The 14,473-nt window shown below is 44.1% G+C and overlaps 1 protein-coding gene across 15 annotated transcripts in view; it reads right to left on the bottom strand.

Annotated features, from left to right (window-relative positions):
* TENM2 (teneurin transmembrane protein 2) overlaps nucleotides 1-14,473 on the bottom strand; it is a 1,286,794-nt gene that overhangs the window by 42,177 nt on the left and 1,230,144 nt on the right. For 11 of the 15 annotated variants that reach the window (XM_045395034.3, XM_005558468.5, XM_015452232.4 and 8 more), the window contains 4 exons: nucleotides 8,196-8,216; nucleotides 4,665-4,897; nucleotides 2,999-3,153; nucleotides 922-1,796 (listed from right to left, as the gene is read on the bottom strand). In XM_045395034.3, the coding sequence (XP_045250969.1) occupies nucleotides 922-1,796; nucleotides 2,999-3,153; nucleotides 4,665-4,897; nucleotides 8,196-8,216 (1,284 nt within the window). The remainder of the gene's footprint in view (nucleotides 1-921; nucleotides 1,797-2,998; nucleotides 3,154-4,664; nucleotides 4,898-8,195; nucleotides 8,217-14,473) is intronic. The other 4 variants (XM_045395036.3, XM_015452231.4, XM_065547042.2 and 1 more) reach the window with 1 other exon arrangement.

The raw sequence follows: 14,473 nt of genomic DNA, 5'->3' as shown, positions 1-14,473 counted from the left end.
TCCCAAGACCATTGGCATACAAACAGGAAGTAAACATTGCTGGATTTAGGAATGATCAACAATGAGGTTTTCTGTTCTCCCTGTTGTCCCCTATTTTTCTCTGTGCCAACTCTCCCTAACTTACTACATTATCTGCTAGCAGCGGCATTCAGACAAAAAGCAAGCAAGGACTCCAAGTACGTAGGGGTTAACACACTCCTTCATCACCTAGGAGAGCCAGATATTTATAAATTCTGCTCCAGTATAAGCCAGCCATTGGGAGAATCATGCCTAGTAACTTCCTCCAACCAGCATCCCACCATTAGTACCTATAGCAGCAGGCACTTTGACCAAGAACTGCCTGCAGGAACTAGGAAAAACAGCTTTTTGCAAAACAAGCGTCAGGACTATTAAGTATGAGATAATTGTTAGGGGAAATATGACCAGCTCTCGCATCTTTTAATATACCTAACGCTTTATCTGTATCGATCTGCTTCTGCTAAGGAGGAAATTCAGAGTTTATCTATTGTCTGTTCAATCAAGTGTGTTGCTGGACCTATTGGCAAATTACAGGAGCCCCACTGGGATCTTGCCTTTTAGGTTCTAATTTCCGCACCCATGGCAAACATGAATAATCAGCAAAGTTAATCAACGCTTTACCTCCTAGGTGCTGTGCATGTCCAATATCCTGAAATTTGAATGGCAAGCAGGCAACAGGAATTCCCAACTCTAGTAGGGAGGATGCTCAATATCAGAGACCCAATAGAGCAAATCATTTTAGAGTCAGGGAGAGGGGACATGAATATCTTGAGGCCATAAGACATCATTAAAGTTAGAAAGACAACATGACAAAGCAATTTAAAAAGCTACACGAACGACCAGTCCTGATGCCAGCTAGAACAAGTGAAGGGCTCTTCAGAGATGCTTTACAAACCCACTTACTCATAGAAAGTCGTCCATCCTGTTTCATCGCTCTTGGTGGCCAGGAGCCCAGTGTTCCCATCATAGGTCATAAGGCCAAGCTCCAGGTTCTGTGTGGACACGACTTTGAGGCCTCCATTGGTGCCCACGGTGAGGGTGATGATCTGATTGTCAGGCATGAGCAGGTGACGGGGCATGCCACTGCTGTCCCGACGGATCTTCAGGGAATTCCCATTATTGTCAATCAATTCAGTGACATCATTGTCAGCACTATATGTGAAATTGTACAAGTACTCCCCTGTCACTAGGCTTACAGTGTATTGGTGGATGCCGTCAGCATTGAAGACATATAACTCCTGCTCTCCGGGGGATGCAGCCTCATACTGGTTGAAGGCATTAAGAACGGGCTTGTTCTTGCTGACCGCCCTGATCCGAATATTTCCAAGGTCTGCAATGTAGATGGTACCATCTGGAGCTACAGCTAAGGATGATGGGGAATTCAAGATGGCATCAGTCGCGTAGGCATCATCTCCTGAATAGCAGTTGCAGTTGACATCGTTTTTGCAGTCGCAGTCTGAGGCTGCCCCAGCTAAAAGGCAGATCTCCCCGTTGGTTGTTACCTGGCGTAGACGGTTAATCTTCTTCTCATCTGTCTCAGTGATATAGAGGACCCCAGTGTGAGAAATGGCAATGGCGCTGGCTGACTCCAGGGCAGAGTGAATGGCTAGTTTGCTGAGTGAGTAGTCAATACCAGGAACCTGGCAGTGCATGGGGCGTCCTGCAATGATGCTGACTTGGTGGTTCTCGGTAATTCGAAGGATGACATTGTTCTCTAGAACATACAAGGAGTTATCCATGGGATTGACGGCAAGGTCTGTTGGCCACTCCAGACGAACCTGTGGATGATATGGTATCAGATTAAAGAACAGCTTTGAATATGTCCAACGTTTAACTGTAGGGCACTTACTGGTTTTATGTATCTAGGAAAAAAGACAGCTTTTTAATAACACACTGTAATAGAAATGCTCTTCATTGAACCAGCTGCTCATTGCCCATGATGAGTGGGTGTGATGGAGAAGAAGAGATAATGTAACATGTATTTCCTACCATGTTACCTGCCATGACCAGAACAGGCCATCAGCTCTACCTATGATGCTGCTTCTCAGCTCCAGATGGTTGGACCAGCATCAGAGCTGTCATATATGGTTGCACAGGTAGTTCACTACAAAAGAGACCATGCCATCCAGCGCATACTCTGCTCTCCAAGCAGATGCCTATGGAAGCTATGTTCATTTGGAGGTGGCACCTGTACCTAATTCACAAAAAGGAGCCATGTGGCTTGGAAGGTGGCTCTGATCAAAGGGGAGCCAAAGTGCAGGCTCGCCAGCAAACTACAACTTGAGTATCTGCGTTAAAAAATAAACTGAACCAAACACATCTTTCCTCTTTGGAATTTGAAATAAAAATCTCAGTAGCAAGTTGTCTGCAGTGGAACTTGAGCTGAAATTTATGAGGTTGGCCAAGGGTTGAAAAGGCCGTTGTAGAAAGGCTGAACGTATATTCCAGGCTGTCTGAGAACAAATGCTGTACATTTGAGTGAGCCTCTGTTCTCTGCCTCTGTAAGAGCCCAAACTAAACACACACTTTGGGTGATATTGTAGAGGGCTCTGCTTTAGTTACTACTGCACAAAGTAAAGGTTTATATAGTGAGGATGCAATCATTTCAGATTAACAGGGAAGTTCTGATTGACATATAACACTGTACAGTACATTCTCAAACCTGCAATAATGATGGAGAAGGGAGGTAATTACACAGCAACTTCTACCCTGTAATCTGCCACGGCTGGAGTATGTCACTGGCTCCACTTTTCTTAACAGAATTTTCCCTCTCTTTTACTCTCTCTCTCTCTCATACCTATCTGACATTTTCCATTCCATCTTACTGTTCAGCTCATCTCAGGCTTTCTCCAAACAACCCCATGATCTGTATCTGTATCTTCCCTTCCTATTCCACTTCCAAACCAATCAGGATGCAGGTAAGAAGCTCAGGCCAAGAGGCAGGTGTTGTTTAGTGAAGAGAAGTAAGAAAGAGTCTCACCTGGGCTACATCCATGCTGGAATCACAGCTCAGCGGCCGGACAGCAGTGAGGTCATTGGAGCCCAGCAGGGTGGAGATGATTCCATTCTGGTCGACCTTCCGGATCATGGTGGCATCAACAAAGTACATGAGCCCGTTCTTGTCTACTGCAATACCTGAGCAAGACAAGCAGTGTGGATTTATCTCTTGGAAAGAGGTAGGATTGTGGGGTAGAGGTGGGAGATGAGATGCCTTGCTGAGCACTCTGTGCTTAGACCAGAGACCCTACTGGAACTGATTAGTACCCTCAGAGCAGTGGTTCTCAGCCTTCTAAGGCAAGATCCTTTCTCATGGGCACTGTGCTGGGATTTGTATAGTTCCTAGGGTGCTGGCTATATCACCACCCTCTTCCCTGCAACTGATGAAAGCATGCTTCTTGGACTGTAAATGAACCAAGGCTGCAAATGAATGAAGCAGGAAATAACTCTGCATCTGCTCTCTTTAGAAAAGAAGTTATTTCTGAAGTTCATTACCCTAAACATTATTAGTAGTAAGTTACTTAAATATACTTCACAACTGATTGCAGCAGTAAGGTTGAGAAACTATGATTCTTGTAGTTACAAACTCCTAATTCAAGGTGTATGCTTCAGGAAGTATTCCCAGTTAAGCCTGACGCCAATCAGCACTTCAATGCCCCAGGGGGCCACTGCGGCCTAGCATTCCCCTGTTGCAGCAGGGCTGGAAAGGCACAGATATGGCTTCTATTTATTTTGTGTCTTTGCCCCAGTGCCCAAGTACAAGGCTTTGCCTCCTTAATCCATGCTGCCCTGCTGCTTTCACAGTAGCTAAAAATGCTAACAGGAGTTGGACTCTCAGATGATTGCTCCTTAATGTTAAGTAATTTTAGTCCTTTTCAAATAGAGACCCATGGGTTCCCAGAACTTCTCCATCCTGGACCCCTGGAAATTATACCCATTCTTAATTACTACCATTTATTGGGCATTACAACATGTGAGGCAGTGCACTTTGGACTTCATACACATTTTCTGTCTATCACGAAAGTCTGGGCGTGGCCAGAGGCCCCCAGCTGGGCTTTGTTTTGTCTCCAGCCCACACAGCTGGCACTCTGGCTCATGGAGCCAGGATTTCCTCTGATTTTCTGTGACTGGCAGCCGTCAGAAATCTCCAGGCACAATCCCCTTCACTTTCCATTTGGAGCCTATGTGCATGATAAAGTTTACTTCAAATAAATAAATAACTAAGGTTTTCTTTTTCTTTTCTTTTTTTTCTTGAGACGGAGTCTTGCTCAGTTGCCCAGGCTGGAGTGCAGTGGCATGATCTCGGCTCACTGCAAGCTCTGCCTCCCGGGTGTATGACATTCTCCTGCCTCAGCCTCCCGAGTAGCTGGGACTACAGGCGCCCGCCACCACACCTGGCTAATTTTTTTGTACTTTTTAGTAGAGACGGGGTTTCCCTGTGTTAGCCTGGATGGTCTCGATTTCCTGACCTCATGATTGGTTTTCTTTTTAAACACCCATCCACACACCAAAGCAATCTATCTGATTAAATGATTATAGGGAAAGCTGTGTTTTGGACTGCTGGGCTTAGTTACGCTCTGAAAAGAAGAAAGCCAAGATGGTGGCAAAGCTTTATCTGGGGCGGGGGACTCTTCCTTGATGGCCTTTACCTCTCGGGCTCATCAGGGTTGCATCTATGGCCTTCCCTCCGTCCCCACAGCGGGCTTCATCAAAGGGCAGACACTGCTCTCCAGTCCCTGCCACAACTTCCGAATTCCCAGCCAGGTCTTTGGCTCCACTCAGAGACTTGACGCGGTAGATTCTCCTGCTGTTGGTGTCGGACACGTAGAGCGAGCCAGACACGGGGTCCACTGCCAAGTAGTACTTGTGTGCCGGGTTGTTGCTTTAGTAGGAGAAGCACAAAGAGAAATGAGGAGGGGGCTATGGAGCTGGCTTCTTAGATCAAAGGAATGACAAAAATCCTAGCAAGATGCTTACCTTCTCTAGTGTCTTTCCACTTTAGTGAACTGGAAAGAATCTAACATCAGACTCAGTGTTCTAACACATCATGATTCTTAGCTACTTCTAATTGGACTTATGCTCCTTATGCTATCAGAGAATTCATTTCCCACCATGCTAAACAACTGTTGCTTCATTTAGCCAGTACGAGAGCTCCCACTCCGATCCTGTTTTTGTTAGCAGGATAGTTATTCAAGACCAGCTACAGTCCATGTGTGTGCAGTCTCCTTAATTTCCCCTTAAGGACTTAGTGTATTCTCAAGTGGGATAGAGGAACACTTCCATGTGACAATGTTCTCATTTTATCCTATGCCTCCAGGGTACTAGACCATTAATACTAGGGCAACCTGGAGTTTTCCTAATTTTATCATGGGAAACACCCCAGAACCACTCCCAATCTCCAGCCTCAGAGCTTGCTTCTTTACTGCTCTTCAGTGTGGATATGGATAAAGTTGGCATTTAGTGTAAAGACATGTGGGTATCTTGCTGGTACTGTGTCTGGAATCTGAATTACTGGGAGAGGAGATGCACTTTTCAAATCTGGGTAACAGTGAGGTCACAGGCATGAGTCAGGGTCTGCCAGGGCCCTCAGCCACACTAGGGGATTAATACCTTTATATGTGTGAAGTGTATTAGGAAGGCATGAGCCTCCGAGACCTGGGCTGCTTCCACTGCCATGTGTCTAGCTGCCCTGTGTGAGGCTAACTAGGACAGAGTAAGACTTGTAGAAGTGGCTCAGGGCTAAAACACAGGAAACTCAAAACTCAATTCTGACCCAGCTGGTGGTGACCTTGGTTAAGTCATTTGACTGTGTCAGGTCTTAGCTTTTTTTTGGGTGGGGGTGGCTGGGGGATTAAATCAATCATACTGGATATTGCTAATGTTCCCTCTGGCTCAAAACCCTGCAGTTCTTCCCTTTGTAGTACCTGTCACTGGTTTGAGGTTGGGACCAGAATAGGTGCTTATGTTATTCCTCTACTGGTTATTACAATCACCACCTCTAGGATGCAAGCAATAATTGCCTTTCTGCCTCAGTGTGGTAGGCTATGTTTTGAAATGAGCACAGCCCCCCCTTTTTTTCCCTGCTATTTTATTTTATTTTTCTTAGAGACAGAGTCTCACTGGAGAGCAGTGGCACAATTCGAGCTCACTGCAGCCTGAAATTCCTGGGCTGAAGTGATCTTCCCACCTCAGCCTCCCGAGTAGTTGAAACAACAAGTGCATGCCACCACGCCTGGCTAATTAAAAACTGTTTTTTGTTTGTTTCTGGTACAGATGGGGTCTCACTATGTTGCCCAGGCTGATCTCAAATTCCTGGCCTCAAGAGATCCTCCTGCCTTCACTTCCCTAAGTGCTGGGATTATAGGTGTAAGCCATGCAACCAGCCTTTTCCTATTATTTTTCAATTTTACTTTGGGCTGATGGGAGAACAGGGGCTGGGAGAGGTGGAGGGAAGGTGAGAGAGATGACAGTGTTGGACGCATTTGTCCTGTTGACATTAGCTAGTAAATTACTAATTAAAACACCACCATTTGGGTTCTTCTCTGATTTAAGGAAAAAAAAAAAAAAAAAAAAGAACTAGGAAGCTAGTTTTAGGAACAATCTGTGTTGAGTTGAGACCATCTTTCCCTCCAGTTTCTATTCAGGTTGCTATTAAGACACATCCCCGAACTAGAAGTCAAAGTTTTTCTGAAATTCCAGCCCAGATAACTAAAACATAGACTACCTGGGTTCCATTACTTTCCTTTCCTTTCCTCTTTTTTTCTTGTTTTTCAGCTATTAAGTCATTAGAGACTATCCATATATGCAAAACAAATTAGGGCAGAAAGGGAAAAATTCATGCCATTTTTTAATTAGATGCTGCACTCTGTTACTGAATGAACAGTAGCTGGCATGATCAACAGAAGGATCAAGGCATTGCACATCTGTGCCTATCTATGAGAGAGATAATTAATTTTGGACTTTCTAGGGAGCCTGATTTGAGGAGGCTTTTCAAAAGCTCTGGCAGAAGAGCAGGCGATGGAGGGTGTGAGGTCAGTTCTTGCTTGGGGAGACCATTCTTCCTTACGGTCTCATACCTATTTTCACTAAGATGCTTGCAGAAAAACTCAGGTCAGAGGGACAGCCATGCCTCCACACCTGTGGCTGTGGCAAAGATCACATGAGGTTGGTGAATTTCCTGGAAAAATGTCCTTCCAAGGCATTTCTACTTATTTTTAAAATTTGACTCAAATGGGGTGCCTATAACCAGCCAGTTTTGGGGTGCCTGAGGAGAAAGCAGAGGACTTTTTCAATGCATGGCCTTTCCACTCACTGTTATGATCTTATGCAATTTGACTGCTTTTTGTCTAATTTTGACCTAACATCATGAAGGAAAGCTGTCCATGTTTCATTTCAAAAAGTGAGCAGAAGCATTCCGTTGAGTAGTGGTATAGATTGCTTTGTTTTTTCTCTTCTTCTGAATAAAAATAAGGTGACTTTTCTTTAAGAAAGCTCATGCTATCTCCATTTCAGCACAGTTCACGTGTGAATGCACGTGTATGTGTGTTTTACACTTTATCTGTGAATTGTCCTAGTGTGGTTTTAAATGATAACCTTGGATCAATATAATGATCAAGGCGGTTTTGATGAATAATACTTGGTCTCTATCCTTCAAACTACTGAAAAGTGATTTTACTCCATGAAAATTCTCAATGCATCTGACTGTTGGATTCATTCTGACCGGCAGATTGGCAATTAACTTTTTTTTTAAAGATGACCATATATCCAGGGGAAAAAATCATTAATGAGTTGAAAATGAGTTTTTAACCCGTTTCCAGTTCATTAAAGCTTTTGTGAACCCAGTCCAGCATTTACAAAAGCCAGGAGTTTGCCTCAACTGTTTAGCCCAATTATGGACCGCACTGAGCAGTCGGGATAAAAGTTCGCTGAGGGTTCATTATCTTGCACTTGAATCTCCCGGAAATTCTAATTACTGTCAGCTTATTTGGTTGCTTTTTGACTGCATTTCATAATTGCTAAAGCTTATCATATCCACAACACACAATTAGCACATAAAAAAGTTACTATATTTGGTACATAAAAATATACAACATTACACAAGAAGCACAAAACAAAAAAAGCAAACACAAGGAAGCAAACGAACCATATCAAATTATATGGGAAAGAGTTCTTCATCTTACCTATGTTTAAACTCTTTATTTCTTTATAGAAAGAAAACAGAAAGGAAAAAAGAACAAACAGTTAGCAGAAGAATTGATGATAAAGCAAACATAACATTTTTGTTTCTCGTATAAAGGGGCCCAAAAAAGGCAGTCTTTTTCTTTTTTCCCCTGTAACTGACAACTCCTGGCTCAATAGCTTGAGAAGTGCCCCTGATTTTGGACTCCTCCCAGACATTGGACAATCTGGACAAGAAAGCTTGAATTCTCTCATCAGCAATGTGACTGTCACAAGACACAGATTTCTATAGGTGAAATATGCCTCCTGACTAAGGAAGGGATGGCAAACACGTTATGTCTTGGGTGCCAACATGTGTTGACCAGTAATGGCTACTGGGAGTGTGGTGGTAGAAGGATTTTGAAGCCAAATTTAATATCAGCTATAAAGAGTACTGTGACTCACTTGTAATGTTCACTCTGAGTGTGGGAGGGAGGATGGTGACACCTGTACCACTTAGTTGCCATTAGTGCATTTCACGGTATCTCATTAGTGCATTTCATTAGTGCATCTCCCACCCAAGAGGGAGACCCTGCTCAGAGCCTACTGCAGTTGGGCAAAGGCTGTTGAACCCTGAGACTCTGAACCACTTCCTTTCCCTGCTCCATGTCACCTTCATTGTCCCCTTTTCACTTGGGGTGGGACCCCAAATATGCATTCTTTCTAAACGGTAACGTCCAATATTGCAATAAGGTCCACAATGAAATTTACAGGTAATAATATCCTCTTGGAATTGGAGTCAAAGACTCCAGTTATCGTTTCTTATCAGAGAACTAGTAAAAATTTTGTTGTTGTTTTAAGAGAAGAAATATATTCAATTTCAATAGGAAAGTGGCTGAAAGTTAACGTGCCAGAGACGAGAAGATGCTAGGGTCTCAAGTAAGGAGAAGGACTCCTGTTCTCGAGGCTTCTAGGCCAAGGTGGAAGAAACCCCTAACCCCTCTTTTCCTTTCAGTTGAGGAGGAAGGCTTCAGGGAAGGGACAAAGAGAGTTTAATGCCCTGATTTCTGGTCAGGTGTAGCTCAGTCCTCTGCCGGGGGCCATCATTAGTGGTGGGTTTGCACAGGGATTACAATTTTATATTTTATTCCAATGTGTTAGTTTTTGCAAAAAAAAAAAAAAAGTTAATTAAATGATGCTGATAACTCCTGAGCTCTGACTGACATAGTGCAATTTAAGATTCATTCTGCAAAGCCTGGTGTGTCAGGGTGGCAGCCGGGAATTCTTGCGTCTATTTTATATTGCTTAATGAAAGTGAAATGTTATCTGCCACCAGTGGTAGTCATATTTGGCTCTTAATTATTGCAATATCAATTTCACTTTTTAAAGTCAAGATTTTGTAAAAATACTGGATGGGATTTGGGTCTGCAGACCTGACCTACTTCTTTCCTAGGAACATCTGCTTTCAGTTGATTAATATAAGATCTATGTTGGAGGAAGGAGAAGGGCAGGGGTGAAGGATCAAGTCGTTGGAGAGTGTAGAGCCTGAATGATCATATGAATATGAGCTTTGGAGAAAGGCTGAGGTCACTGCTATTCCAGTGCAGGATCACAGCAGGCTGGGTGCTTAGCAGGCAACAAACCAGAATAACAGCATCACCAAGTCAGTCTATGCAGCTGGGTTCAGATGTCCTACTTACAAGGGATAGGCCTAGGCTTTGTGTGCATGGTTTTAATACCACAGACTCTTTAGGTGAGCCCTTCGAGGAAAAAGTGGTGTTTCAGATGGGAGAATTGAGATGCATTAGCTCTTCTTCACACTGTAGAGTCTCAATGATGTCTCTGCGAAGCCTTCAGGGTCTCTTATGGCAATTCTCAGCCTGACTCTCAGGGCTGCCATCATGCTGTCTGGTGATTTATGTTTGTGTGCCTGTCCCCCTCACTTCTTTGTGAATAGGACATGACTCACTCATCTCTGAATTGCAGGTACTTAGTAGAAGGCCCAGGAGAGAGTTAGGGCTGGAAAAATGGGTTCTTGAGTGAAGGAAGCAAGGAATGCGGCTGCTTCCCTTAGAGAAGGGGAGATCCTGCCTAGGACTAGCTCCAATCCCTCATGTTCTGCTCAGAATGACAAATCTACAATCAGTGGAGACTGTTGTCTTTTTTCATTCCAGCTCTCTCTGTGCCACATTTTCCCCTTGAGGAAGGTGGACTTGGAGTAGCCACAGGGTTGTTTTGTTGTTGTTGTTCTAACGAAAGAGAAGTTGACTTGGAGTACATTTGGTTTAGTTTCAGGAGGATGAGCTCATGTGGCTTGTAGTCCTTTGTACCCAGCTAAATGGTTGTTAGCCATTCTTGAATAGGAATGTCTTTCAGGAATGCTCCTTCCCTACCATGTTGATTTGTCTAACATCATTGCAGAGAGTAAAAGGCCCCATGTAGAATTCATATTTCACTAATACAAGGACATCGATGACAAACTGGTTAATGAGCATCATTTCAAATATTATTTAGATTATTCACTCCACAGGAAAACCTGAAATGCCCAGAGATATTACAAAGGAAACTTGATAAAGATTTTCCCCAATTTTATAACTCTAATGATTTACACATCACCAATAATCAATTATGAACACAAAAGAAAGTTTTCTAATTTATCAATAATCTGAAACAAATTTTGATCAGCCCTACTAGAGGAAAGACTGAAAATTCCTCTGTCACTTCTATAGATAATGAAATTACAAAGTGACTGTGATATTAAAAGATGATCAAAGATATGCAGCCAAAAAGTATAGAAAAACGTGTATCGTGGAAGTGTTACAGGAGATAATTAATAAAAATATTAGGTTATTTGTCTGGATTTTGTGATGTTTGTGATAGAATTGGCTTTTCTAAACTTTGCAAGTTTTTGGGTTTCTTTTCTCATCCTAAATATTCCATTTCATTTCTCATTTCTTTTTCTTTTTCTTTTTTTTTTTTTTTTTGAGACGGAGTCTTGCTCTGTCGCCTAGGCTGGAGTGCAGTGGCGCAATCTCAGCTCACTGCAAGCTCCGCCTCCCGGGCCCATGCCATTCTCCTGCCTCAGCCTCCCAAGTAGCTGGGACCACAGGTGCCTGCCACCGCACCCGGCTAATTTTTTGTATTTTTAGAAGAGACGGGGTTTCACTGTGTTAGCCAGGATGGTCTCGATCTCCTGACCTTGTGATCCGCCTGCCTCAGCCTCCCAAAGTGCTGGGATTACAGGCGTGAGCCACCGTGCCTGGCCTCATTTCTCATTTCATATTTATAATTTTATTTTTTTCTTCTTAGGGAGAGTCTCTGAAATTGTCTTAGTGTTAGGCTTCATGAAATCTGGGTTCTACCCTTGCTAAAAAGGCTTTGAAAATAGTTCCAATCAGTCTCCGAAATTTTATGGGGACATTGTTTTTACTTTTATTCTGGATTGAGTGCTTCATGACTTTTCTTTCCTGACCCCCATTTTCAAAGCCTGACCACACAGGAAAAGCATTTCTGGTCTTTGAGTGGAACCACATAGTCTTCCCTAAGAGTCTACCTGGTCATCAAGCAGGGTCTGTCCTGGCTGAAACTCTCAGGCAGAGCTTGTCCTTGGTGACGCTTCCTTCCAATGTCTGCTGGCTCTGCCCACCTTCCCAGGCTCCCACTTTCCCCCTACCGGGTACTAACACATCTGGGTTGGACAAGTCCCTTCTCTGAAGGTCTCCTGTAATGAATGGTACCCTTGACTCCATGCTGAAAGCACCATCAAAATGTCAACATGGAGAAGCGGTTTAGTTGGAAAAAAGCATGTTTAATATCATAATATTACTTTATGTTTAAAAAATAAAAAGAATTGGAATTTCAAAAATTACAGAAAATGTGAGATTCTTATGTTCATTAAAAGGAGCTAAGCTAAAAAAAGGTAGAGAGATATTGTCCCGTCCCATGTAATTCACTGCCTTATACTGAGGTCTAATTCCTAAGATGTTCTAAAGTTGGGGAGGGAGGAAAGATTTTTCTGTGAGAGAAATTCTCCCTATAATGTTAGTGACTGACAAATTTACTCTGCTCCGGGGGCTTAGGTTTTCCTGAGACCACTTGGAAAGGGTGGTGGGAAATGGACGAGTAAAGATGGGATATCAGGCTTTTATGGGAAAGGAGTATGAAAAATGTCCTAAATGTCCGCCTAATCAGAGCACACAGATGATAACCATTTTACCTAAGAGAAGGCTCTTTGTAGCATCAGAAGTTATTTAAGTGTATAGAACTTGTCCCTGCATGTTTTGAGACAAAGGAAGGAGGAACGGGGAAGGATAGCAAGAGAACCATGGAAACATTTCAATAGGATCCCAATTCAGAGGCTCAGCTCTGGGGTGGGTAAGCGAGATAGGGACGGGCACTGACTCCCGAAATTGAATCATTCAGCTGCCAACTCACAATGGAGAAAAGACATAAGCAAGACAGGTCTCTTCCTCCCCCTCCCTCCCCCTGCTGGTTGCTGTTTTGAAGAGAGGGGATTGACAGCCCTTTGTTTTCAGGTATGTAGTGGGAAGAAAAGAAGAATAAAACCAGTGTTCTTGTAAAAGCTTAACTTCTAATCGGCTCTGGGTACCTGGCTGATGAAAGTAAGAACAAGGCTAAAGGCAGTTAAAAAAATCACACAGCTGTCGAGGGAAATTGGGAGCCATATTCCGCCTCAAGCTGTCCTAATGTCACCACGTGCGCATGGCGTGACTTGCTCTGATTGGGCCCTTAGCTTGCACCATTGACGTTGTGACCTCCACAGCTTGAGAGACATGGAGTCAGGGATAACTCCAACAAGAGGGAGGAGATGGGTCTGCGTTTTCTTTAATTTAAGCAACCTATCTTGAGCACCTTGTGTGGGCCAGGACCTCCTCTAGGCATTAAAGGGACAAAGATGACCAAGAGGTATGCCCTGCAGAAGTTCACATGCTTGGGCCCTACAGACTTACATAGACATAATGACAACAAGGCATTCAGTGGCATCAACTCTAAGATCAGAGAGTGCAGTGACTCAGAGGTGGGTGAGAATCGCTTCTGCTGGGGAAATCAGGCTACATGGAAGAGGGGGCCCTGACGCTGCGCCTTGCAGGTGGGTGTGATGTGGTAGATTAGGTAGGGAGGGTATTTTAAGCAGAGCAAGCAGCAAGAGTGAAGGTTTGGAGGTGGGACTGTACCAAGTGAGGGCTGATTAGCCTCTGAGCAGGAAGAACGGTGACAAAGGAGGAAAGGCCTGATGTGGAAGACTACAAGGGCCACATGAAATACTTCCACCCTTTTTTCCTATAGGCAATGGTACAGCACAGTGCTACCTCCACCCTGCTCTGCCTTCTCCCATGGTTCTCTGATGCCCACAGGGTGCCTGAGAAAAGGAGGCTTTCCTAGGATTAAAAAAACAAACAAAAACATCTTGGGAAGGGAATCTATATGGATGGGTAAGTCTAGGAAAAGTGTTTTGTCTGATCGCCAGTTTGGCAGTGTGAAGGCTACCTGGCCTCCTCCCACGTGTCTCCTTCTTGCTCTCATTGTTCACCCTCTGGTTACCATGCCCCCTCCTCCACCCCAGGCTTGTCTCTGGATCTCCATGATGGTTGGCCTTTGGCCCTTCAGCTCAGCCTGAACTGCACTGACTTCCCCAGGTGCTACCTCTCATGCTCACATGGGTGTTTTCTGAGCCTGTGTTTCATCCCCTTTTGTACCGCAGAGCCCAGCACATGCCTGGCTCACCTCCATGCTCAATACGTGCCCACTGGATCACTGAGGCTGCAACCTCCTCAGGGTGAAGCTCCTGTTTTCTCCTCTCTTTTTACTCCTCTCAGTCCCTGGCACACTCTCAGCTCCCAAGAATGCTCAGCAGCAGTTGCTGGGGGCAGGCCACTGATATTTCTCCCAGATGGGGCCTCAGAGACTCTCAAATGCAAGTGCAACCTGCAGCTCCTTCTAGGAGAGAGGCTAAGACTGCTTCAGAAGACGCCATCATTCACTCATTTGTCAGGCCAAAATCCTAGGCAGGGCCCTTGATTCGTTTCTGTCTTTGTTCATTCCTTATACCTGATCCATCAGCAAATCCTATCAGATTTATCTCAAAATCTAATTGGACACTAATTGGAGCACTCCTCTCTCTTCTGCTACCATTCTGGTTCAAATCACCATTGCCCCAATCCTGGACAATCGCTGCAGCTTCCCTATGGGTTTTCCTGCTTCAACTCCTGCAGTCCTACAGTCTACTCCACACACAATAGCCAGAGTCATCTTTAAAAAAAATGGAAATCAGATCATATCA

Source organism: Macaca fascicularis, chromosome 6 (assembly GCF_037993035.2).
Source record: "Macaca fascicularis isolate 582-1 chromosome 6, T2T-MFA8v1.1".
NCBI classification, from domain to species: Eukaryota; Metazoa; Chordata; class Mammalia; order Primates; family Cercopithecidae; genus Macaca; species Macaca fascicularis.
The sequence above is the reverse complement of the archived record's forward strand: the minus strand, read 5'-3'. Positions and strand labels throughout refer to the sequence as shown.